Source organism: Juglans regia, chromosome 7 (assembly GCF_001411555.2).
Source record: "Juglans regia cultivar Chandler chromosome 7, Walnut 2.0, whole genome shotgun sequence".
NCBI lineage: Eukaryota > Viridiplantae > Streptophyta > Magnoliopsida > Fagales > Juglandaceae > Juglans > Juglans regia.
Window position 1 is genome coordinate 17,301,000 of NC_049907.1, and position 27,478 is coordinate 17,328,477.

General features: G+C 38.4%; 1 protein-coding gene across 1 annotated transcript in view; it reads right to left on the reverse strand.

The window, feature by feature from the left end:
* Window positions 1-27,478, reverse strand: part of LOC108986177 — a 99,636-nt gene that overhangs the window by 31,455 nt on the left and 40,703 nt on the right. The window contains exons 13-32 of the mRNA XM_018958698.2: window positions 11,352-11,444; window positions 10,821-11,172; window positions 10,384-10,497; window positions 9,787-9,882; window positions 9,634-9,701; window positions 8,118-8,238; window positions 7,818-8,039; window positions 7,484-7,711; window positions 7,282-7,391; window positions 6,988-7,084; window positions 6,219-6,317; window positions 5,995-6,135; window positions 5,743-5,811; window positions 4,095-4,583; window positions 3,689-4,009; window positions 3,320-3,451; window positions 3,088-3,201; window positions 2,711-2,895; window positions 1,287-1,395; window positions 1,063-1,206 (exon numbers count right to left, since the gene is read on the reverse strand). Coding sequence (XP_018814243.2) covers window positions 1,063-1,206; window positions 1,287-1,395; window positions 2,711-2,895; window positions 3,088-3,201; window positions 3,320-3,451; window positions 3,689-4,009; window positions 4,095-4,583; window positions 5,743-5,811; window positions 5,995-6,135; window positions 6,219-6,317; window positions 6,988-7,084; window positions 7,282-7,391; window positions 7,484-7,711; window positions 7,818-8,039; window positions 8,118-8,238; window positions 9,634-9,701; window positions 9,787-9,882; window positions 10,384-10,497; window positions 10,821-11,172; window positions 11,352-11,444 — 3,304 coding nt within the window. The remainder of the gene's footprint in view (window positions 1-1,062; window positions 1,207-1,286; window positions 1,396-2,710; window positions 2,896-3,087; window positions 3,202-3,319; window positions 3,452-3,688; window positions 4,010-4,094; window positions 4,584-5,742; window positions 5,812-5,994; window positions 6,136-6,218; window positions 6,318-6,987; window positions 7,085-7,281; window positions 7,392-7,483; window positions 7,712-7,817; window positions 8,040-8,117; window positions 8,239-9,633; window positions 9,702-9,786; window positions 9,883-10,383; window positions 10,498-10,820; window positions 11,173-11,351; window positions 11,445-27,478) is intronic.

Here is a 27,478-nt window from a genome sequence, read left to right on the forward strand (position 1 = left end):
CTTTTAGAAGAATCCAGTCATGTCAGCTTCCTATTCCATGCTATCGGTTTAAACAGAGAAAAAAAAGACTAATGGAACCCTTTATTACTGCATAAACAAGCTTTATATCACGTGTATATGCGCGCACGGGTGTGTATAGTTAGGTTGGTTATAATCAACCATTACATTGAATTACTATTTTTTTGTGTGATTAATCTATATAATTTAAATAAAAACCAAATTTGACACAGATTTTTCATTACACTGATACATAATGTCTTATAGCTAGCGGCACCAGAAACTTAGTACAAATGTTTACATCAGAAAATACAAGGAAAAAGAAAAGAAAATAGTGAGCCTGAGTCATTTTGAAACACCACCACAGGACCTTACACACACAGGTTTCCCAAAAATTAAGTCAGCTCAAGTCCAACACAAATCATAAGTATCATGCATATATCTAATCAGAAAGAAACAATATCAAATAAGGTATAAATGAACCAAACAAAGACTGCAACCCCTAAAATAATAGACTACGTTCATCACCATGAACCAATCACATCAAATTTAATCTAAAACCATATATACCAACAAGAACTAACACAGGTTTGAACTCATTGTAATAAACAAAACTGACAGATCTAGAAAAGCAACCCAAATATATTTTAAATATGACAAATTAAATCACAAAAAATCATAATCATTGCCCACCGAATAAACTATTGAGCCCAAAAAATCACAGATTTTTCCACAACTTCTACTCTAGTATGAAACCAGACTGGGATCATAATTTGAGGAAAAATAAAGCATATATATGTAAAAAAAAAAAAAACTAAGAGACAAGTGTTCCATCCAAAAGGTTTCTTCCAGCACAGAAGCCCACTGACGTCAAGTAAATGCACAAGGCATATTATATGCCAGAGAACTACAGGTCTATACCATCTTCACGTGACACCATATAGAACATGTAAACCATAATAGCATCAACACTGCCCCACACAAGGTATATTAAAGTTGTTTAAACCATCAAAATGAGAAGCAAGAAAGTAACTAGTTGATAAGAATCTCAAGTGCAAATACTACCTTCACTTCTAGTGAAAAGGTTGGAACTTTTCTAAACACATCTCTCAAACTTCGGCGCACATTAACATCAAATCCTTGGCCTTCCCTTATCATTGGTTTACCAAGACTACCATTGATTCCTACAGACATGTTGATACCCAGAATCTGCAAAACAAAATGCCGGTGTGAAAAATAGTGAAGTAAATGGATAATGTCAACACACTGAAATAAAAAAGGATATGAACCTCAGCACGTAAAACATCAATATGGACAGCTGAAGGATCTTTCTCTGGGCTGCCATGCCAACTAAATTTATTTCTCACCTGCAGCTGGCCCAGATCAAGTTGAATGAAACTGCAAAATACCAAAAGATTACACTCGACTGAACATTAAGCCTACAAATATTTAACATCATGTAAACAAAAAATTGCAAAGCTATTTTACCACGACTATTAAATCAACCAAAAAAGGAAAAATAAACCATAAGAAGGATAAATAGAAGAAAAGAAAAGGGGTTCCTAATCAAAATAAATCAACACAACAAAGTTTAGCACTACTAAATTTGTAGCTCAAGCTCAAATAGGCAGACAATTTAATACGATTTCCAAGCCATGCTCCTTGGACAAATTAAAATGTGATAGCATATAATCTTTCAGTAAACATTATATTTTTGTATACATCTTTAAGCAAAACAGGAACTACAAGAGTTCATTTTCATGAAAGAATGTAGGAACTTAGGAATTTCTGTTTCTGCTGAGCTCAATAAAATAGGATTTTCAGAAATCTTTGTATAGAAATCCCAATCCCACCAATCAAAACTTTAAAAAAAAAAAAGAGTGGTCCTTCCAAATCACCCATGCAAGGAGTTATGTTTGCAACCCTTGTCATTGTCATCACAACCAAGACCACCATATTGAACCACCACCAATGTTACACCAACATCATTGCCATCATTCATGGCTGCAGCAGTCACACCACCACCACCACCACCCATCATTAGCAGCTTCCATCTATTACCGTACCCACAACAGCTGCTGCCACCGCATTTTCCAACCACTACAATCATCAATATCACCCAAAATACTAATGCATTGTTACTACGACAACCACCAACATCTAACTCATCACCTCTTCATTGCTATCAGCAACAACAAAACCTATTAGTCATCACCTTTACCATTTTAAATGATAAAATTCATCAATTCCCATCAACTTAAGGTTTTTGGATAATTGGTGATTTAACATCGAATCAGAGCAGTGATCCTGAATTAGAACAAAACTCCACTCGTAAACAATTATGTTTAACTTTTGTGAGGAGTGTTTGGCCCACACATAAATGGAAATATAAGGATATTAAGTAAACAATTATGTTTAAATTTTGTTATCAACTTTAAATTTTGGGACAATTAGTAACTTAACCACCACCAACACCATTGTTGTCACCACCTCCACCAATACCAAGATCCCTGTGTCAAAGTACTACATTACTCCAATTCACATACCTTCCAGATATTTATTTAATTTGTAAAATTTTCATGTGACACATTTCAACCTTTGAAATTAATACCTTTCTCTCTAAAACTCCTAGGTCGTAAATAGTCTCACTCAAATCGTATCTAGAAGTCTATCAAATTAGTATTATACAAGAAATAAGGCCAGATCTACGAACTCTTTGCTCATTGAATTTCTCGGAATGATGATTATTGGAGTGTCGAGTGAGAGGTCCAGCTTTAAAGCAGGAGATCCATCCATCTCATATTTCTGAATCAACCACTCAAAGTCTCCAACTTTATCCACAAGTTTGATTGCTTCTTCAGTATGTGGGGTAGCAAGATCCATAAAGTATGCTGTTATCTGCAGAAACCATGTAATAGCAAATATCTTAAATAAAAAATTAAAAATTAAGGAAACTTTTTTCATAAGCGCTTCAAATAACATAGAAACCATGAGAAACTTGAATGCCAATAAATTAAAATACCTCGAGAATCATTAACACTGCTAAACATGTAAACTACGGAAATAATCACCAGTAGTTTTGTAATGTACCTCCTGAACAAACCTATAGAGGAACACGATGCGTACGGCAGAAAGTCTCCCACACAAGCTGTAATCATATCCTTCGTAATCATCATCTTCAACACTATAAGAATTGAATTGGAACTGGAAAAGAAAATGGAAGACAGAGTATCTGAGAATAATTAATATGAATATAAATATAAAAGAACAAAACCCATAGCCTGTGATGCATCACTTGCTCGCCAAAAACTGGGTAACAGACCTTAATAAGAGATTCAACCCCCGGGTTACGTATGTCGCAAAGCCAACCCCAGCAGTGATCTGTTCCTAGAGACATGTCACGAAGTCTAAGATTTCCTAATGTGCCTTCAATCGAAAGAGAACTTGGGTGGACCTTGAAAAAGATAAAAGAAAACATGCAATTGAGAATATAGTACAGAAGATCACAGTGATCTGAAAATAAAAACAAAAAGAAAACTGTAGTTGAACTACAGATGAAATTTAAAATCCACATTGGAGAAAACACCATAATATTTTGGAAGAGTAGCTAAACTCTCAGAAACAATTCATATTAACAATATTGAAACAGTAAAGAAAGGCTGAAACAAGTGACTACTGACAAGATCATCACCTTAATATCCAACAGGAAACTTTCTTGTACAAACATGGCAAGCTGAGAACCATCCTCCTTGTTAAGATATACAGAGACACTGTCAACATTCATGCCTAAGAAAAATACTACACGACCTTTACCGTAACCTAGCAACCCTTTAACATGTCCACTATATTCGGTATTCTCTTTGTTCATCAAAGATTCATCTTCTGAAGTTTTTGTCATATTTGTACTGCTTCCCACATGATTCACAGCGCTTAAATCCAAGCCAAAACCAATTAAGGCAACAAGAGTGGGTCTGTTGCAAAAGAATTCTAGTTTGGACATTCGAATACTCATCTGAAAATATTCAATTGAAAAGATTAGCATTACAAACTAATGTTGTCAAGTCTAACTCAAAGTCCAAGATGCTCAGCTCAGGTACCTGTGTATCTACACCATCATAGTCAGACGAGCCAGAACTCCTTGTCGAGAAGGTAACAGATACAAAATCTGAATTATCACTGCCCTCTGCCTCATAATAGATCTCACCAGAAATGCCCTTCCCCTTTCCCAGATCTTTTTCATGAGAAAAGGCTTCAGCGGACTCGAACAGAGCAGAATCGCTCCTGTCCACCATCTTTCCACAATGACCCACATCAATATTTGGTGAATAAATGCCGATATCTGATAAAGACATAAAATCTGGCAAAGCATCCTTGAAAATATCATCATTCTCAGGAAGCACTAAAGACGTCTCCCTTGGATGAGGATCAAATGAGCCAGGGGAAGCAGCCGATTTGTCATTTTTCTCAACTGAACAAGCTAGATACTGTGGACTTGAAGAGAGATGACCTTGAAGCTCATCTTTAATCTTTAAGGAGTGTAGCTTCATCTTGACTGTAAGGTCACCCACACAACGAATTACGTAAACCTGTAAAATAAAATGGTTAAATATTCAATGGAAAAATATATGATAATTCAAGAATCCCCTGTACTTGTAAATGGTTAGACAAAAAGATTGTTAAGCCCAAAAAACTTCTCAACTTCAATAAGCTACATATGAACTCCAGTCGTGCACATCAAATATAAGGCTAACACATCTTATGGGAGATATTTATATGGACACGCAGCCCCTTGAGGAACAGTAAGAACTTCAATGAGAAACATCAAGCAATGATTTCTCAAATTCTTATATCACCCAAACAAATCTAGCAAGAACAGATTGGTTTAGCTCTACAGATGGCAGGGCTGGTCTGGGAGGGGAAGGCCCACTCAATCTCATTACCAAGAAAGCTCTCTCCAGAAACATGTCATATCCAGTTTGGATTGATACAGAGAGATTAATTTGAAATATTGTACGTCCCAAGACTAAGAAACCTGCTTGCCCCATCCATCTGTTCCACAAGGCTGGCTTGGTGTTCAGATTGGGAAGCTATATTGAGGAAACTAGTCCCTCCTTCCCACTACACTTCTCTAGAATCATGTCCTTTCTTTTGCAGTATTGTTAGCTGGCTAGCAAAACAATGAAAATGACTTCACCAGTTTGTAAGGCAAGAAGAAAGGGACTCGGTAAAACAATAGAATATATCTAAATATCATGGATTTTAGAAGAATCAACAGGGTTGAAGAGAGATTTTATTCCAGTATTTGTACACGAATCAACAGATTAAAACCCTAAGTTCTTTATTTTTATGCAAGACCCATCCGTTCTACTCGTCTCCTGCATGAAATGTAGAACTTGGCTACTGGGCTACACCCATTGACACAACAACAATGGGAGTCTTCATAGGCCCAGTTCCCTTGACATTCTCTTCTTAAAAATGAAATTGACAGATTTTCCTCCGAATGCCCCATGTGTTACTTCTGCCCAATAATGGAAGAGACAAGAACATCATATTATTCAAGTTGAAACTTTTCAAGTGTGTCAACAGAGAGATTTTTTTCTGGTTAGGTGTATGTAATGTATACTTCACGTGTGCTTGGGTAGCACCCTTTTTTAGTTTTAATAAAAGATTTCACTTATAAAAAGGAAAATTTTGTCAGCAGAGAAACAAATGATACTGAAATTTAAAACAAGCGGCTATACAAACCTTGCCCCCACCAGCAAGAACCTCAAGAATTAGAGTCTCATCAAGTTTCTTGTCAACTTTATCTCCAGTCTGCATAATTATATACAAAATTACACAATTATAAGTCTTAAAGCAATGAAAACTAGCTAGTAGTTAATGGTTTGCTAATATAACCTAAACCATACGGGAGGTGAATGAAGTCCCTAGAGATACCTTGAAACACAAAACCTTTAACTCTGTCATACTAATGAATAAATAAATGCACCTGCTAACCTTTCCATATACAAATAACTTTGTTTCTACCAATGCCCCATTAATGACAAGGTCCACTGCTTTCGAATTTGAGGACTGAGGCTCACCAAGCACAGCTTGAACATTGCTTCTTTCTCCAAGTAAATCAACAGATGGAGGTGCCTACATGAAGAAGAAATACATATTTACCTTAATGATAATCACCAAAAAGCCGAATAATGAAAAGATGGATTTAAAATGATTACAGAGGCTTGATATGTGGCCTGAATAAGTCCTTTCAACCAAATGACTTTTTCATCCTCGTTGGAAAACAATACAACCCAGGTACTAGAAGATTCCAGAGCCTGGAAAATAAAAGTTAAAGCATTAGTTTTTCACTTACATAGATGAAAAAAAATTCCAGATCCATGTCCAAATTAGAGGAAATAATAGGTATAATAAATTGTTTTGTAACCCAACACAAATAGCATGTTGCCACACATGGTAAATAAAGTATGCAAAAATTTCAGGGCACGGGGAGTCACACGATACCTCATATTTTGTCTAATTGCAAACTTTTAAACAATAGATTTTTTTATAGTTAACTTTTGAACAATAGGTTTCCACAAAAAGAAAAAAAAAAAGTAATCTCCATCAGAAGCAAAAACTACACAAGTTGAAATCTCCAGTTAAGTCAAACTAATCAAAATCAGTATCCATGGGGCCCCAACAGATAAAAAAGAGACAAATCAAATCTACTAAATGGCTAACTTTCATGAAGAGCGAGAAGGGAAGCTGAAATATTTGCTTAGAATATTATGTAAACAATAAACAACTGGATATGTGAAGGTTCATGTGTATATATGTTGTTGTACTAACTGAAAGACACCATACTGTTACTGTCTGAAGTAAGGCATGCAAAGTATAAAAACAGCACCTCTTAAACCTACCAAATATAAATTCTAAAAGGCAACAATAATTTTGATTCATACAAAGAAAATGTCAAACCATATTACTTAAAAGAACTAAGCTTACCTTCTGAATGTCCATTCCCCTGAAACTCACAGCAAGACAAAACCGTGCACCACCAACATTTGTCGGAGGAACTTCATGCACTTGTCTTCCAGCCATGCTGCAACACCCCAAAAATGAAATACAACTGATTTGGTGTCTTAAAACTCCAAAAGAAGATATTTACCAAAGGTAAAGGATCATCTAATAAAAAAATGTGATGATAAAAGTACCTAAAGGTTAAGAAGATCAGATCACTAAGAGCAGAGAAGAATCAATATCCAAGAAACACAAGGAAAAGGAAAGGAAAATGAAAACCTTGTGCATCGCTGGTAGCTCTGGGACTTTTCTGACTCCAAAACATAAAGATATAACCCTGACAACACCAGAAAGCATGGCTGCCAAGTAGCCACAGAATTGCCTATTCCCTAAAAGAAGAAATTTATATCAGGAACGATTGAAATGAGATACACGAGGTGAATATCCAACCTGCTTGTATCCCTTGGAATTGAAAATATACCTTCCAAACTAGGATTCTAGCATCAGTAGCAAGATCTGCAGGACTCCAAGGAGCAAGTTCAGCTTGAAAATTATCAACTGTCGGCTGACTACCAGTTTCCATCGTACCATACAATATTTTAAGCAATTCCATGAGTCTGCAATATCTCGCTGGTGAAAAGTGAATACCAAGGTTTGGCACTTGAATAGAAATGCGAGTTGACGGGCAACTCGGGTGAGGTACTTTGATCTTCGATAATAATATACAAAAGTGTGTTAGCATGAATCCTCATCACTAAAAATGGCATAAAAAGAAACCCATATACCAATCATTATTTGAAAAAAAAAATCTATACCTGATCAATAAGTACTGCCATCCCACACCTATCAACCAGAGGACAGAAATTATCAGCTTCTTCTGGCATAGAAGATACAATTTGCTGATTACTGTGGTTTTGTGAGACCAAAGTGCAGTTCTGACGTTTAATACCACAATCTGTAAAGAAAGCAGCAATATCTCTTCCAGATATAAAAAAACGAGTATACATATTCTGCCTCGGTTCATCCGACTGACATTCCTGCAATAATGATTAATCGTCTCAGGCAAAGTAAATGCAACTAAGAGCAATAAAAGAAGTCCAATTAAATATGCAAACCTTGGTATGCAACGTGAAATGACCAAAATCCAAAAGAAAATGACTGTCGCATATGGAAGAGCCACAAATTCTGATAGGAATTATAACTTTTGGAGCATCGAAATCAATGTCAAGAGCAAACCTGAGACACCAAGCAGAAATAAAAATAGGCTGAGTACAAATATGGCCTTAGATAGGATATAAAAGAGATATGTATCAGACCCCAATTGTTTTGAGTTAAGGTTCGGTCAAAATAAATAAAGGATATACCAATTGGAACTTTTAATAAAGTTTACTAGGAAAATGGCTTTAGAGATATCATTTGGAGGGGAGATCATTGTGGAAGGATATTATTGATGCTAGATATGGTATTGGGCTGGGTGGTTGGTGCTCTAATGAAGTGAGAGGGGGGTATGGTGTGGGATTATGGAAGTATATAAGAAAGGGGTGGCCATGCTTTGCAAATCAAATTCGTTTTGTAGTTGGTGAGGGCAATCGAATCAGATTTTAGCGAGACGTGTGGTGTGGAGATCAGGCATTGGTAAGGGTTTTTCCAGCTCTATACCGTAGTGCAGTTAATAGGGAGGCCTTAGTGGCGGATGTGCGATTATTTTCTCATAGTACGCACCAATGGAATATTCTGTTTAATAGGGATTTCCATGATTGGGAATTACCTAGTGTCTCTGTTTTTTTCAGCTTATTATATTCCACGGAGATTCCTATGGCACAACGAGATAGCTTGAAGTGGAGGTCTAATAATCACAGGATATGTACAGTTAAGGCGTATTATAGCATCTTGACAATACTCCGTTCCCATGGAAGAATATTTGGAGAGCTCGTGTGCCTTCTAAAATAGCTTTTTTTGTTTGGAATGCTGCTCTTGGAAAGATATTGACAACGGACAATTTGAGGAAGAGAGGTTGTGTATTGGTGGATTGGTGCTACATGTGTAAAAAGAATGGTGAATCCGTGGACCATCTCTTATTACACTGTGAGGTAACAAGGGCGTTGTGGGATGAGATCTTTCAAAGGGTTGATGTTGCTTGGGTTATGCCTATGAGGGTGGTGGATTTGCTGGGTTGTTGGACAAAGTTGCAAGGCTGTCAACAAGTGGCAGCAGTGTGGAAGATGATTCTGTTGTGCATTATGTGGTGTACTTGGACGGAAAGGAATGCGAGATGCTTTGAATATAAGGAACGCACAATGACCAAGTTGAAGAATTTTTTTCTCCACACTCTAATGTGTTGGTTTTCCACTATTGTTTTGCATGGGGACAATATTCAAGATTTCTTGTCTTTAATTTATCATTCTTAGAATGTATTTAGGAGCACTTATGTATACTTCATGTGTACAAGGGCTATACTTTTTTCATTCATATATATAATATCTATCTTTTACTTATAAAAAAAAAAATGGAATAAAAAACTGAAAAAAAAAAAACAACTACGAAGAAACTAAGTTCACCTGAATGATGTGTGCTTAAATAACCAAATCAATTAACAGAGCAAACACACACAGAAATTCATAATGTCTTAACCTGCTCTTTTCTTCTAATACCATTTGAATTTGCTCCTGTGCCCTGCGAGTCACTTTCTCAATCCTCATCTGCCCTTAGATATATGAGTATTATTAGTTCAACTATTATTTAGTATCATCTTAAACACTTTGAAATGCATACTGACATCATTACCTGCAAAGCAGTTGCAGTTTCCAATGCAACAGTAGGACTAACTGCATTACTTCTCCTCACAAACTCGAAAAAGCGAGCACAACTTTCCATCAAAACCTGCAAACCCATACGGATTTAGGAAGTTTCATATGATAGGGACTGTAAGATGGTGGTAGAGGGAAAAAAGAGAATGAAAAGGGATGAGCATATCTGCAAGGCACATCCATGCATATTAAACATTACCAGCAGACATTAGAGATGAACAAAAGTACCTTGAAAAACTATGAGTTGTTTACAGAACAAGGTTCATAGACAACATAAAAACCAAGCCACATAAACAGCGGACAAGAAAAAAATGATCTTTTCCCCACCCCCTCTGTTACCATCCAACTAAAAGGTAGCAACTTGAAAGATTAGAGATGTTAATGGCTTTCCATGTTTTCTTCTAACAATACAAATGAGATTTGCAGATTTTGTCAGAAAAAGGGCTTCATTGTGCAAGTAAAGTTCAGAATGAGCACATATAGGAGATTTCTGGAGTGAGATATGATATTAAGTAACTACATTGTCAGATTCACATATCACTCTTAGTTCCTCCTTCGATGACTATGCAATTACCGTAACATGGCAGGGAGAGATAGTAGCTGAAAGCCTCCAGTCAACATTCTCCCCAACTGGCGTGTGTACAAAACTAGCAGCTAATGCGTTCACCTTCTGCTCATTACAGACACTCTGCAAAGCAAATGCTGAAAACATGTAAGTGCACCAAAACAATACATATTTCAATATAGAGCTCTATAGAAATTTTAACTACAGCATCAGTTTTATCTCCACAAATAATAAGAATAAAAGAACCACCAGAAATTTTTTAGAAAATGTAGCAAAGAACAATAAAGGTAACAAGCAGTAAAATTGGATACATTTACAAACTGATGACCATACCGAAACTCGAGCAACATTTTCAGAACACCGCCAGTCTAAAACACTTCTATCGCATCAGACTTAAAAATCTTGGCATGAGATCATCAAAACCTTGACATTATAACAAAACAAACCTGTGCAAGTGAACCTTCGGGTGCTGATAAACCATAGAATCTCAATAACACATCGCAGTGTTTACTGCGATTTTTAAACTTGGTAGACACATGAAGTTGTTCGAATCTGCCACAAACAATTTCAGTCTGATTTATGTCGATGATCCTAGCAGCAGCCTGTCCAATTGATACAGTTACCAAAAACTGGATCATATTCTGCATGTCCTTTCCTGAATGTGATATCAACTCATCATCTGGCTGATGACTCAGTAAATTATTGATTGCCTGCCATTCCTCTTTAGTCAGTCCTTCTTTTGTTATCTGTAGACCCTCAGAAGCATCCCCCACAGAGTCATCCTCAGAGTCTGCACGCCTGAGATGTTAAAAAAACTCATATAAATAGCCATGTACATAAGAAAGCAGGCAAAAAGCAGAAGTTTCAGTGTAGCAAAAAGTGAAGAAATTAGGAACTACACATAGCCAAAGAAACAATCACAGGGCAACACAATTTATATTCAAGAAACAGGTAGTAACATCAGGTTCCCCTCATACCATCTAAATGAAAGCCAGCTTCTCTTTTTGAGCCTCCTCTGCTCAGCTGCTTCCTTCAATTTCACAGATTCAACCTTGGCATGCGCAAGTAACCTATACATGCATAATCAAGAAATCAGAAAAAAAAATCTAAGGCTTCTTTTTTATGGACAAAAAATCAAAGGTATGAACATTACAAGTAAAACCTTGAGAGGTCCCTAAATAAAAGGGAGAAAGAAGAAGAAACTCTTGTAAAAAAATAACAAGCATATCTAACATTTTTCATCAGCAGCAAAAGATATTAAAGAAGCACATACACATGGTGTGTACGAAAAAAGCACACAAAAAGGAAAATGAAACAGGTGGGGGAGGATTTTATTAAAAGACTTAGAATGCAGAGGCCAACACTTGAATAACTTTCTTAAAAATGCTTCTCTTAGTACATATATCCTTAGTCATGCATTGTGGAACCTTGTAATGTTAAGAGAACAAAATCACTTCCAAACCATCTTCTCTTATAGTGCATATCCCCCCCTTTGCACAATAGGAGCTACTAAGGTAGTATGACAACATGTATAATCAAGCCAATTCCGACTTCAAACTCAATTACTTTCAACGCTAAAGCACGAGATATTGGGGTTGAAAATGCAGAGAGAGACACATAACCGATTGTCAAATTCAAATTTAAAATTGATCCCATGAAGTTGGAATAATTCCCCGGAGTATGATATCTTGCAAATGTAGAATTTAATGGAAACCTATTAGCCTAAGTAAAAGAACAATGAGTGACATAATAGTCCACATTTCGTGGAAACGGATAATTTCTCAATGATACGTATGTATGTCTTTTTGGATGGTTGCATTGAAGGAACCAAATTGTAAACTCACAATCAGAGTATGATCGTTGAAACCTAAAAACAATCACCATATCTTCAGAAAGCATGAAAGCAAAAAAAAGCTGAGCAATTACAATTTTTATTACATTCATTTTCTTTCTTGGCCTCCAACACATTTGGCACACAAAATTAAAGCAAGACACACTCCAGATACCATAGAGGTTCATTATTATATTAGAACAAATAAAACCGATCGTATCTCCCATTTGTCCAAAATCACTATTCCTATATGAATTGTTGCTGTGATGCTCTTCCACATCAAACTTTGTTCCTCCACCTACTGACCATATTATAGAGGAAGAGCTGGAACAAATACCGAGGCTATTGAAAGAAGGAAAAGAATAGGCCAAAGTTCCCAATTTGATGGCATATATAAAGCCAACTATTTAACCAGTTCTGTGTAGGAAAACTTCCGAAAGTGCGGTGCACAGGACTGGGGTTTTACTCAGCAGGGGTGGGTCTGAAGGGCCCTGCCTTGGAGAGGTTCCCCGATATATAAAAAAAAAAAATAAAAAAAAAAAAAAAAAAGAAAAGAAGGTTGGTTAAACCCAACAACCAATGAAGGCACCTCTTTCATCATTTTTGGCAGTAAAAGTTTCCATCTCCAAGGTTTCAGTTACTGCAACAACTGAGCTATTATTATCTCTCACATTGGATTGTTTGAATGGAACTGTTTGTTCATTTAACGGATGATTATGGCAAAAAGTCTCAGTGGCATAAAGGAATTTCTTTAGCAGAACAAAGCAGTGGAAATTAAGGCAGCCATAAACCCCTAGTTTAGGCTAGTTAATTGCATGTAAAATAAAAACAGGCCAAACAAGACGAGAAAGCCCTTGTGCAGTATCCGTTGGTAGTCATAAGCCATCCATACTTAGACATATAGATATATACACCACAAAATCAGTCTGTAACCGTGGGTGCCTATGATCTTGCAGTGCTTGTGTGAATGGTTTTGCAGCCTTTGGTAGCATTTAAGCTTAATTTTTTTTTTCTGAATTCTTAAGTTTCATAAGTACATTAATTGTAATAACCCGACCCAGCCCAAGCCTTGGAGGTAAACGCAACCCCTTAGAAGAAAAAAAAAAAAAGGTGCAACACACTGTTTGGACTTGGGGTTTAGTTCCCCCTTCTTCTCTTTCTTTCCTAACCTGCAAACGCCCTCTCTCTCTATGTTTCCCTCTCTTGCACGAAGACACCCCGAAGCCCCTTTCCCTTTCCACTTTTTTCAGTTATGCATGTTTCCCTTTTTTTCCATTTTTCTCTCCTCCCCATCACTTTCTCTTTCCCTCTTTTCACTACACATGTGCCCCCCCCTTACTTCACTCCCCCACCAATTCTCTCTTCCTCTCTTCTGTTTCTCACTTGGTCTCTCACATCATTTGTGTTTTCTATATCACTCCACGCAATCTTCCCCTGTTTCTATCAGTCTTCTGCATGTGATAAGTACTTTTATTTATTTTTTAATGTCAGGGAACCTCTCCAAGGCAGGGCCCTTTGGACCCACCCTTGCAAAGTAAATCCCGGTCTCATGCACCGCACTCTCGAAAGTTTCCCTACACCCTCCGACAAGCTCCTCCGCTGCATGGAGTCCCTTGCTTTGCCTAGCCGACCAACCTCCAGGTTGTTTCTGGTAAGTGTTTCTCGTGCTCGCCCTCTCTGTGTGTTTCAAATCGGGTGATGTTGCTCCTCTTGGTGTACTATCGTTGTTCAGTTCTTTCACCGCCATTGTCTGACCTCGAGACCAAGCAGGTAAACCCTTGATTCCTCCCTCTCCTCTCTCTCTTTCGGTCCGTTTTCCCCTTTTGTTTCTCACTCTATGCTTTGATCTGGCCACCAAGCCAAGCCACTACATGCCCTTCGTTCAAACCACAGTGATCCAACTAGCTTCACCACATGAAGCCCCACTGCTCACCACCCACCCCGTCCTGCCATAGCCTACTTGGACTAATTCAACCCAAGGTAAACCTTATTTTTCTGCAACACCATGGTTTCTAGATTGTGAGGATTGTGTTGTTTTGGGTTACAGATTTGGTCATTGGGTTTGGTGATAAATGTTAATTGGTTGTTGGGTTTGGAAATCCATGCGGATGACTGATTTGGGATGTTTTGCTAATGGGTTGTTGAATTTGCATTGTTGAGAGGGTTTTCAGATGATTGGATACGTAGTGGCAATTGTGGCTTTGTACATTTGGGCCATTGTGAAGTTGATGTTTTGGTTGTGCAAGCATTGGGATTTTAGCAATTGTTTGATAAGGTTAAAAAGGGTGTACGGTGTTGTGTGAGTGGTTGCAAGTTGTTATCTTGGAAGTGGTGTTAACTGAATTACGAACAATGAGGATGAGTTATGATTGGATAATTGTCATGGGTTTGCTAAAGTGGAAAGGAAAATTAAGGCGTACATGTCGGGTGGCCGAAGGTTTCAGGTTGATGTTTGATGAAGAGTCTTTTGGAGTAAGTGGTATAAGCATATGAATAATGATAATGATACCCTTACACCTCCTTTACTATTGTTTTACTATTTAATTTTTTTTTTCTTTTTGCTATTTGAATCTGGATTAAAAATCCCAGAACATAACATTCTTGCATAATCTATAAGAAAATAAATTCAATCAACCAACGTAATCATGTAATCTAATTAAAAATAAAATCAATTTTATAAAAAATGGCTCAAAGAGCAAAAGGGGTCAATTTTTATAAAATTGAATTTTTTTTAGTCAAATTACATGGTTGCGTTGGTTGATTGAATTTAGTTTCTTCTAAATTATGTAAAACAGTAGCAAATGAGGTGTAAGTGTATCATTACCCTAAGCATATTATGATGTCACGTGGTTAGAATTGATTTAAATGTGGCAGTTTGTTAAGTAGTGAATGTTTATAAATATTTGAGTGACCATATTTATAATTGTAGTCATTCCAACCAGCCGGGAAGTATTTTGGTTTCCTTGAAGTTGTGCAGTAACGAGTTAGAAGGTTGGGGAATCGTAGAGTTAGCACGTTTCATCTTATTTTAGATGTACTAGTTTTAATTCTATTAATTTATAGTTTGCATTAATTATGTTTAGGTGTCGTTTGGTTCTTGATGGGCACTATGTGAGGCAATTCAAAGACATTAAGAAGTGCAGGTAAGTGGTGCTCCTATGCAAGGCTTTGCATAAAAGAAATGGACTGAGGTTGATTTTAAGAAAAACATGCATATTTTGCTATGAAAAACTTGAAAACACTATTTTCGATTGTAACCTCTAACTAGGTGCTTCTCATGTATATTACCTGTGTATCTGGACTTTACCTATTTCTATGAATAAAATTTCTTGATTACCTATTAAAAAAAAACTTCAAAACAACTTTGGTAATTTTATCTACATTATTCATGATCTGCATAAGAGAAAAATATTTTTGTCATGACTAATGTAGACATAAGAAATTTTTGGTATTTTGCTCTCGGTTCTATAAAAAGAGCAAGTAAGAAATTTGAAAAATTTGTGCATGATTAGACCTTATCAAGGGTGTAAAACTATGACCTTTGTTTGAGTTGGTACCAACTTCTATGTTTCTGGTGCACCCACTTTGGAAGCAAAGTGGTTTTCTGCGTGGTCTTTCCTGTGTGCACACTCGGGACTCCGAGAATAATATGGGGCAGATTTCACATTTTGTTTTCCCATAGTTGGCCTTCGTGGTTTGCACAACACTACCACGAGGGTTAAACATGGAATTCCACTCTGATATGATAGTGTTTCAGTTATGTTATGCCAAAGGACTTTTGAATATGAATATTTCTAAATTATCGCTCTGATATTTTTTATAACAAGTTTTGTTCTACATTTTGTTACTGGCTCATGTTTACACAATGATATATGTTTACTGCTTACTGAGTTGTAGATAACTCACCCCTTATTTCCAGAATATTTTCAGATATTTTGGATGTTTCTGCTAAGGATCAAGAATAGGAAGCATGGGCAAGGCTATGTGAGCATAGTGGATTAAGTACAAAGAGGGTACTTCGATTATTAGAGAGTTTTATTCAGTAGATTTGTTTTGTTCTGTTGACTTACTATTTTTGAAGGTTGACGTTTATTTTGAGTCTTTGTGGAGTCTTAGAGTAATTATATTGGAGTTTGTTATGTAAATTTGAGATATGATTTTAAGTGTCAAGAAGTAACTCTATGGACCTCCGGGTACAGGGCGTTACATTAATATAGTTTTGATTGTATTAACAATGCTTTAGAGACTTGTTTGGTAGAGAAAAAGCCATGTGATGTTAATAGCACCATTTTTATGGGTGAGGATGATTTCATTGGAAGTTAATTATTTTCGAAAAGTGTTTTTTGATCAGTGAACAAAATTTTATTTATCATAAGAATAACAGATAATCTTCCTCTTCCTCATATTATCCAAAATGAGTCAATCATGACACACTATCCTATTTATAGCGCTTCTTGCAAGAAGTAACCTCTTTTTACAGTTCATTTCAAAAGATTTCTCATTTTCTTTTTCTTCTTCTCATTCGGTTTTTGTCCTTCATCCTATTATCATTTTTTTTTCTCGAGTAGTGTGGGTGTATGATGTGTGAGTTTACAAGTGGATGCTAAGTTGTTTGTATATTCCATTGAGGACAAGGGATTTTTCAAAATCACTGAAAAGGGCAAACAATTGACAAAGGCCACTTCTTTCTAGAAATGGAGTTGCACCTTAGTTGGTCAACACAGTGGAGGCTTACATTTCAATGAGACACGAAAAGGAATTTCTCAAAACCATTCGAGAAGGAAACAGTGTCTTTTTAGTCCAACATCGGGCGACCTCTTATGGTCGTTTATTGTCGCTGAAGGTGTATAGAGGAGGTGGTAGACGTAGTTTTATGGTCCTACCTGAAGGAAATGACCAATTGTCTCTTTTCCAATGTGGACTCAGGTTTGGGGTTTTCATTGGGCTTGGCCCTTCCTGCCCAAGTTTTTCGACTTCTTCTGGATCATTGTCATTGGGCCTTCATTCAAGGTCTGTTGTTAAGAGGTCAGTTGGTGGTGGAAAAGAGAAGGCATTATTGGGGGATGGGCCTAAGACTAGGGGTGTCAAATCGTGTTAACGAGTCGTGTTCGTGTCATGTCAAGACATGTATATTATACTATATAGGTCAACCCTAACCCGACCCGTTAAGCTTATCGTGTCAAAATCTCAAACCCTAACACGACCCAATAACATAACGGGTCGTGTCGTGTCAACCCATTTTGACCTATTTATGTAAATGGATTGAAACAAATCCAAAATTAACCTTTTTAATCTAATTAAGTTTAGCATAATTTTATATAAATGTTAAAATCATAATATCTATAAAAAAATATAAAACTAACTACAAGTCCAAAATTACAATCTAAACAATAAAAATATCGAAATTAAAATCCCAACAAATTTATTTTTTAGGTATAAGGGTATAATTGTAATTTTAACTTTCTTAACGGGTTGATAACGGGTTGATTTTTAGGTATAAGGGTATAATTTTAATTTTAACTTTCTAAATGGGTTATAACGGGTTGACCCGTTATTAACCCGTTAAGCTATCGTGTCTTAACGGGTCAACCCGTTTTGACCCGAACCCGTTAAGGGTAAACCCTAACCCGCTTTTATCGTGTCGTGTTCGTGTTGGGTTAATGAGTCGTGTCACATATTGACACTCCTACCTAAGACAAATTCCTAGCCCGTGCGGCAGGCTAAAACTCCTCACGATCCATCTTCGTTTGAAAGAGGCTCTTCTTCCTCTGCAGAGTCCAGCTCGTCGATGGGTGGCCCATCGCCTCTGGGTCTGACCCAGAACCAATCAACGATTGCTTTTGATCACTTCCCCATCATCATTCCGCCGGTTTTGGCGAAAATGAGATTCACAAAAAAGTGTTGCGGGATTCTTCTCTTCCGGGTTATTTTGACTCAGCTTCCCATTATGTGGTGTCTCTGCTGAGCAAGGGTGACATTAACGTTTCCCTAAAAGTTCTGGGCCCTTGAATGTATCACGGATGCAGGAGACCATAATTGTGCCTCTGGTGTCTCACAATTCCAAGTGCATCAAAGTTGACCTTCCCCCTGTAAGTCTTGCTCTTTATCTACCTTCTTCTTTTAGTGATATCCCCATAATCACTACTAGGCCCTTGTCTATGGCTGTCCCTTTGGAGGATATTACGTTATCGGGTTGTAGGGAGTTTATGTGCTCTATTTTTCCAAATGCTATGGCAGCTAACAATGTTGTCTCTGGGGAACTTCAGCTAGTCCATGGGGAAAAAGTTGGTGTCGAGAGTGGTCTAGGGTTCTGTGGGGAGAAGTCAGTGTCTTTATGCACATTGTCCAAGTCTGAGGAGGTGGGTCGTAATCTTCAAATGGTGTATAGGGGCGATGAGCTAGATCCAGTGTCGTTATGCACCTTGTCTCCTTAGCCAGCAATGGGTGGACTACCTTCGGACTGGGTGATTCAGAAAGTGAAGGAAATTTAGGGCATTACTCATTGCTATTGAGGCGGATCGTACTCTATCCTTTAAATCTGCTTCTAGAAAAAATAGAGAGCTTAAGCGTCTCACTTGTTCGATTAATTATGATGGCCGGGAGGGGAGTACTAGTAGAGGAATATTTAAGGGAAATGTTGTTTCTTCCCATATAGCCTAAAATCCTTTCTTGGAATATTCAGGGTCTTAATGATCCCAATAAGTGTCTTCGGGTTAAGAATCTTTTATGTCATTGGAAATTTGATATTGTTTCTTTGCATGAAACTAAGCTTGAGTTCATTGGTCAAAGCATCATGTTTAGTCTTTGGGGCTGTCCGTTTGTGGGTTGGGTATACCTTGCTTCCAATGGAGCGTCAGGGAGTATTCTTATTATGTGGGATATGAGGGTGGTTGAGTCTATTGAGGAGTGTATTCAAAACTATACTGGCTTGCTTTTTTAAGAATGTGGTGGATGGCTTTAACTGTGTACGGGCCAAATGTGGAGACTAATATAAAGGATTTATGGGATGAGCTTGATGGTTTGAGCAGTTGGTGTAACTTACCTTGGTGTATTGGTGGTGATTTTAATATCACTTGGTTCCCTAGTGAAAGATCGGGAAAAGTCCAGCAAAATCTTGCAATGAATGAGTTTTCTGAATTTATCTTCGATATGGATTTGGTGGATCTACCACTTGTCAGTGCATACATCTATCACTTGTCAGTGGTATGCACACTTGGTCCAATAATCGGGCTTGGTTCCCATTTGGACAGATTTTTGGTGTCTCCCTCATGGGAGGCTCACTACTCTACTTTGCTCCAAAAGAGATTGGCTAGAGTTTGTTCAGACCATTCCCTATCGTATTGGATTGTGGGGGGCATTCATGAGGGTAATAGGTATTTCAAGTTTGAAAATATGTGGCTGAAAGTTGAAGGTTTGGTTGAGAAAGTAAGGTTGTGGTGGTCCTCGCATCTTTTAGAGGGCTCATGAAGTTTTATTTTGGCCGTAAAACTCAAAGCATTGAAGAGGGATTTGAAGATGCAGAAGCATGTCTTTGGACATACTGATAACAAAAAACAATCCCCTTTTTAGGATTTACAGGTTTTGGAGGGTAGGGAGGTGAGCGTTCCTCTTTTTGAAGAGGAATCTTGCAGGAAACTATCCATCAATACTGAGCTTGAAAAGGTGCTTTTAATGGAAGAAGTCTCATGGAGACAGAAATCACGAGCCCTTTGGTTGAAAGAAGGGGATTAATGTACTAAATTCTTACATCGGGTGGCTAATTCTCATCGTAGGAATAATGCCATTGAGATGCTTCAGGTTGATGGACGAGTTTGCTCAAATCAAGATGCTATTAAGAGTCATATTGTCAAATTCTATGAAGATCTTCAGAAGGAGAAAAATTCCCTTGGAGACCCAAACTTGATGGCTTGCCCTTTGAGACTATCGATCAATCAAGCTCTATTTGGTTGGAGAGACCTTTTGAGGCAGATGAGGTTTTTGAGGTGATTCGTGGGATGGCTAAGGATAAAGTCTCAGGTCCAGATGGGTTCTTTATGGCTTTCTACCATGATTGTTAGGTGTGGTTGGTGAGTATAATATGAAGCTTTTTCATGAACTCGATTTCTTTGGAAACTTAGAAAAAAGTCTTAATGCAACATTTGTTGCCCTTATCCCTAAGAGAGTTGGGGCAATGGAGGTGAAGAATTTTCAACCCATTGGTCTTGTTAATGAAGTGTACAAGATACTCTCAAAGGTTCTTGCCAACCGTATGAGTACCATTATGAGTAGCATTATATCAAAACACCATAATGCTTTTGAGCAAGGAAGACAAATTTTGGATTCGGTTCTTATTGCTAATGAATGTCTAGATAGTAGAATCAAAGTGGGAATACATGGGATCCTTTGCAAATTAGAGATGGAAAAGACATATGATCATGTTAACTGGGATTTTTTGTGTTACTTACTTGGGAGGTCAAGTTTTGGGGAAAGATGGATTTCATGGATTAGGCATTGTATTTCTATATCCGTTTTTCGGTTTTGGTGAATGGTGCACCGGAGGAGTTTTTTAATAGCTCTAGGGGTTCAAGACAAGGGGGCCTTAAAATTTTCATCTTACTTATAAAAAAAAAAAAAAAGACAAAGGGGCCTTCTCTGCCCTTTTCTGTATGTCATTGTTATGGATGCACTCAGTCGTATGTTGGGAGAAGCTATTAATGAAGGTTTCTTTCTAGTTTTTTAGTGGGAGGTGGTAATATTCAAATATTTGAGGGCTCTATTGCTTTGTTTCGAAATTGTTTCGAGCTTGAAGGTGAATCTTTCAAAGTCTAAACTGATTCCTATGTTTATAAAATTAATGTTTAGGGATTGGCAAACATTTTGGGTTGTAAGGTTTCTTTACTTCCCTAGAAATATCTTGGTCTTCCGTTTGGAGCTGCTATCAAGGCAAAATCTATTTGGGAGGGTGTGTTAAAAAGAATGATCGTACATGAATTTCTTATATCTTTAGATAGCCATGCATAGGTGTGGTTCTTGTATATGTCCCATGTACTTGCCTTTGCCTATTTCTAATAAAGTTTCCTATTTATTGATCAAAAAAATTTTCTAACGGTGGTCGTTTGACTTTAATGAAATGTAGTTCTTCCAATTTGCCAACATACTCTCTTGGTTTCCCTTTCTAGTAAGAGTGGCCAATGGGTTTCAAAAACTTGAGAGAGATTTGTTTTTGTTTTTTTTTTTTTTTTTTTGGGGGGGGGGGGGGAATTGTTGATGAGTTTTTAAGTGAATTGGTAGAGCATTTGTTAAAATCAAGTGGTTTGGGCATAAAAAATTTGATTCATTTATTTTTATTAGCACCGGGTGTCCGGAAACAGTGTCCCGACTAATCCCAGGGGTGGACAAGCCCTCGGCAAGGAGTTTTGTCAAAGTGCACCTCGAGTAATTCAAAGAGAAAATCCCCTACTCAGATGGCCCCTAGAGATTGTTTGTTGTAACATACAGGTCCAAATTTAGGGCATAAAATTAGTATTCTTTTTATTTTATTTTATTTTTATTATTTTAGGAAATATGCTATCAGATAAATTAAAACAATGATTCTTTCCCTATCAAAATCTTCGTATGGTCATCCATTACGTTCCCATATTGGAATGGGTTTCTAGTTTGAAACTAAACTCTAACTCAAACTCTTCAAAAATCCTCTCAGTGTTTGTATCCTCGTAGGAATAATTTCCTAAGTAGCCAACTTCAAACACTAGCATACCTCCTGAGGACTCACGCCACTCCCCTCCCCATCGTCTATAAATCTCACGAAACCCTCTGAGTTAAACACACAAAAATACCTGGAGGTAGAACTCACTTTCGCATAAGCTTAATACCCTGCCCAGCCACTGCCGACCACCCTAGGATGTCGGAGCACCACCCACGGTTCCAGAAACTACAGGCCAACCTAGTCCCGCCGCACCCACTCCCTTAGGTAAGCCACTGTCATTGCACTCACCCTTACTCCCTCTCGGTTATTTGAGTTTTCAATTCCATCTCTCTAAAACTCTCTCTCTTTCTCCCTCTCTCGGTGTCGCACCACCATAGGGACCTCCCAGTTGTCAAATTGGTCTGAATGCCCTTTCCATAGGGTTTCCTTTCATTATATAGAAGAGATTTACACAATGAATGCCAGATTTCCAGCGCCTAAATTCTATACAAGGTAAGTATTTTCAACCTATTTACAGCCTAATTCTCTGCTTTGTACAATCTAGATATCAAGGAAAACATCCCTAAAATAGTACAAATCAAATCCCTAAATTATCTCCGTAACATCCCCCCTCAAATTGATGCTGGTAGATTAAAAAGCATCAATTTGTCAACCAAGAACTGATGTCGGTGCCGAGAAAGAGCTTTAGTGAAGATGTCTGCAATTTGATGTTCAGTGGAAATGTGAGGAAGAGTAATCACATGTCTATCAAAACATTCACGTATGGAATGACAATCGACTTCAATATGTTTTGTATGCTCATGGAAGACAGGATTAGCGGCGATCTAAATAGCACTGGTATTATAAGCATGAAGACGAGGAAAACCAAGTTCACCCAATAACCCACGAAACCATGTGATCTCAGAGCAGATGGAAGACATAGCACAATATTCAGACTCAGTCGAGGATTTGGAAACTCTGTCTTGCTTCTTACTCTTCCAAGAAATCAGTGCATTGCCTAAAACCATGCACTAGCCTAAAACAGAGCGACGAGTATCCGCACATCCGGCCCAGTCAGCGTCACTATACCCCCACCAACTGTAAGGAAGATTCCTTAGGAAAGAACAACCCGCTTGTGGAGGTGCCCTTCAGATATCGGATAATGCGGCGGACAGCGGCTAGGTGAAGGTGTTGAGGGGCTTGCATAAATTGATTGACCTGCTGCACAGCAAAATAAATGTTAGGACGAGTAATCGTCAAGTAGTTCAAACTCCCAACGAGTTGCCGATACAAGGATGGATCTGATAGAAACTCGCCTTCCTCTTGACGAAGTTTAAGATTTACCTCCAAGGGGGTAAGAACAGAATTACCCAATTGGAGGCCAACTAATGAAATTACTTCCTCCGTGTATTTGTGCTGATGTAACAATGTACCAGTCGGAGTAATCTGCACCTCAAGGCCAAGAAAGTACTGCAAGAGACCAAGATCTTTCATGTGAAAGGAAGCCTTGAGATGCTGTTGTAATTGCTAAATTAACTCAGTATCAAAGCCAATAATCACAATATCGTCATCATATACTAGAAGAATACAATTCCTACAGAAGTCTTGCAAAGAAATAGAGAGAAACCAAATTGACTCTGAGTAAAGTGAAAAGCAAGCAGAGTAGAGCGAAATTTATCAAACCATGCACGCGGAGCCTGTTTCAGCCCATATAAGGATCGGCGTAGCCGACAAACCTCTGAGGAAGGTGCAGTAAACATGCCAGGAGGTGGAGACATAGATTTCTTCCTGCAAATCCCCATGTAGAAAAGCATTCTTCACGTCCATATGCCTAAGAGACCACCCCTGCGATGCAACAAGTACCAAGATAGTCCGTATAGTAGTCATTTTGGCAACAGGTGCAAATTTCTCTTCATAATCAATACCATACTCCTGTCGGTTCCCAAGGGCCACGAGACGGGCCTTATATCGGTCCAGTGAGCCATCAGACCGAAACTTGACTAAGTATACCCATTTATAACCAATAGGTTTTACACCAGAGGGACAAGTCACAAGATCCCAAGTGTGATTGTCTTGAAGAGCATGGATTTCTTCTTGCATGCCCTCCTGCCAACATGCTTGGGTGGCTGCCTAAGTATAAGAGTGAGAAACAGAAACAGTGTCGAGAGTGGCAGTAAGCGAGGTATGAGAAAAACCATACCTCTCTGGTGGATGTGTAACCCGGGTGGAGCGCCTAGGAAGCATAGAATCAGATGATGGATCAGTGTCTGGAAGAGGCGTTGAAAAATGACGTCTATGATACACTACACCTGGTTTAAAGCACTCAATAGAAGAAGACACATCATCAAAAGCAGGTAAAAGGGTAATAGGAGGATCAGAAATAACCTGAGATTGAAAGAAATATTGATTTTCAAATAAAATCACATTCCGGGAGATTCTGAATTTGTTTGCATGAGCATCATAACAAACAAATCCTTTCTGAGTAGGGCTATATCCCATAAAAGCACACGTGACAGACTGGGCAGCAAGCTTGTGACGATTAACAGGTGGCAGATGGACAAAACAAACACACCCAAAAGTATGAAAGGATTGATGCCTAGGAGATATGCCAAATAATCGAAAATATGGAGAATCATAATTTAGAGTGGTAGTAGGCAAACGATTGATTAAATAAATAGCAGTAGAAAAAGCTTCTACCCAAAACTTAGAAGGTACAGACGAATCAATCAGAAAAAGTACGAACGACATCTAAGAGATGACGATTCTTACGCTTAGCGACTCCATTTTGTTGAGGGGTATAAGGACAAGAACGCTGAGAAATGATCCCTTTTTGTTGAAGATAAGTCTGAAAGGAATGAGACATGTATTCCCCCCCTAAGTCGGAGAGTAAGGTTTTGATACTAGTACTAAACTGTGTCTCGACAAGTGCAACAAATTTTTGAAAAACAGAGAACACGTCAGCTTTAGAACGAAGAAAATAGATCCAAGTAAATCGACTATAATCATCGATAAACGTCACAAAATAACGATACTGACCATGAGAAATAATAGGACTGACACCCCAAACATCAGTATGCACAATTTCAAAGCAAGTAGAAGCACGACTACCATGCGCAGGAGAATGTAATGTTTTACTTTTACCAAGACGACAAGAAACATAATCAAAAGATACAGAAGATGAAGAAAATGAATCTTTATTGCCCAAAAAACCATGTTTCAAAATATGAGTCAAGGCAACAGAATTAGGATGACCCAATCTCTTATGCCATACTTCATTATTACTGGCACTAGCCGTACAAGCAAAAGAAACAACATTAGGAAGAGAAAACTGTAAAGGAAATAGACGTCCCACTTTAGGCCCCTTCGCGATCACCCTCCCCGACACCTGATCCTGCACAAGACAATCACCACGAGAGAAATGAACATCACAGTTATTATCTACCAATTGTCCAACAGAAATCAAATTGGTAGATAATCCAGGAGAGACAAAAACATTTCGAAATGAAGAACCCAAAGTACCAACAGCAGTAATAGGAAGTGTACTGCCATCAGCAATCTGAATAGTTTGCGTGCCTCCAAACTTACGAACACCATGGAGACCCGTCATACTACCAGTCATATAATTAGAAGCACCCGAATCAACAATCCAAGAAGTGGAAGTAGGATTTGTACCTTGTAGGCCTAAAGTCGTAAAAGCAGACACAATCATCTGTTGGACCATGGTAGGTGTGAGAACAGAGGACTCAAAGCTTACAGTGGGGGGCGCAGAAGAAGACGAGGACTAAACAGCAACTTGAAAGGCTTGGGATTGGCAATTTTGAGGCCGCACGCGACAGTTTTTGATGAGATGACCCTCTTTTTTGCAGTAGTTACAAACTTTCTTCGGACAGTTGCGAGCAATGTGACCGAACTCCTTGCAACTGAAATACTGCAACTTGTTCCTCCCTCTCCCTTGTGCTGCATAGGCTACATTCACAGCCTCAGAAAAGACCTTCTCAGAAGTCATACCCATTTGAGTGGATAGTCGTCGTTTCTCACGCAATAATTCTCCCAAGCAAATATCCAAGGAAGGAACCGGATTACGATTCAATAAACCGGCTCGAACAAGCTCAAACTCAGGTCGAAGCTTCATAAAAAATTGATCGCGTTGACTCTCAGCATGAACCGCTTGAAGAGCCGCAGTGGGAACCTTAGCATGAACAATAGCAGAATACTCGCTCCAAATATTAATAAAGCCAGAATAAAATTGTTCAATGGTCAAATTTCCTTGAGTATAATAGCTAATTTCCAACTCCAATTGGAATTTTCAAGCGCTCTGGTCTTGGTGATAAATACGATGCAGATAGTCCCACATAGCTTGAGCCGTAGTGAAACACCGAAGATTGGTGACAAGATGAGGCTCAATCGTTCCCAATAGCCAAGAGATAACCTTAGCATCCTTGACCTCCCATTGGGCAAGTTCCTTTTCATCAGTGGGAACTCGAACAGAGCTATCAATATGATTTGATCATTCTTTCCCATTCAAGAACATTTTAAATTGAAATTGCCATGTAGGAAAATTCTTTCCAGTAAATCGAACAATAGAATTGTCAAGAGACATGATGAAAATCACTGAAAAATAGCAATAAGTCCAACCAGAAAATTGCGGATAGTCACGGCAGAGAAAAAAAAACGCTAGAAGAATCGGCAAGCCCGAACAGAGAAAGCCCACAAGAGATACCTGCCCAAAACTGAGACACACTACAGAAAGCCCACAAGCGAATCAGCACGCCCAAATAGACACGGCAAGAAGTCCACGAGGAAAGCTTGCCCACGAGAAATCCCGTCGTCAGCCACACCAGGAGGAGTCGAAGCTGCCGACCACCACAGAAACTGCCGATCACCACTTAGCTACCCACAGAAACGGCCGACCACCTCACAGCCACCCACAAACGCTGTCAGCCACCACAAAAAATGCCTACGAGCACAAAGACAGCACTCGCAACTCCCAAAGAAAGCCGACAGCCACCAACGTGATGAGCTCACCAGTCGGACCCCAAAATACGTGCGAGAAAATACTCCGGGAACACCACGAGCTCAAAAACACGCCATCGTGCGAGAACAGAGAAGAAAAAAAATTCTTATCGCCGCAACTCAAAAAAAAAAACTCTCAAAGATTAAGACCACTAAGAAACGATAATCAAAGTAGGGGCTCTGGTACCATGTCAAATTGGTCTGAATGCCCTTTCCATAGAGTTTCCTTTCATTATATAGAAGAGATTTACACAATGAATGCCAGATTTCCAGCGCCTAAATTCTATACAAGGTAAGTACTTCCAACCTATTTACAGCCGAATTCTCTGCTTTGTACAATCTAGATATCAAGGAAAACATCCCTAAAATAGTACAAATCAAATCCCTAAATTATCTCCGTAACACCAGTTGCGCCGCCGGTCACTCCCAGCAACCCTTGAGCCGCCGCGCATCAGCCTTTTCCTCTCGATGAGTTGCCCCTTCCGTCGCACATTGCTTCTCTCAGGAGCCTTTCTTTTCTCAGCCCTTAGGGCTTTTACATTACTGAACTTAAGAGTGGGCCATGGGCCTTAAGCCATTCAGCCAAGAGCCTTATA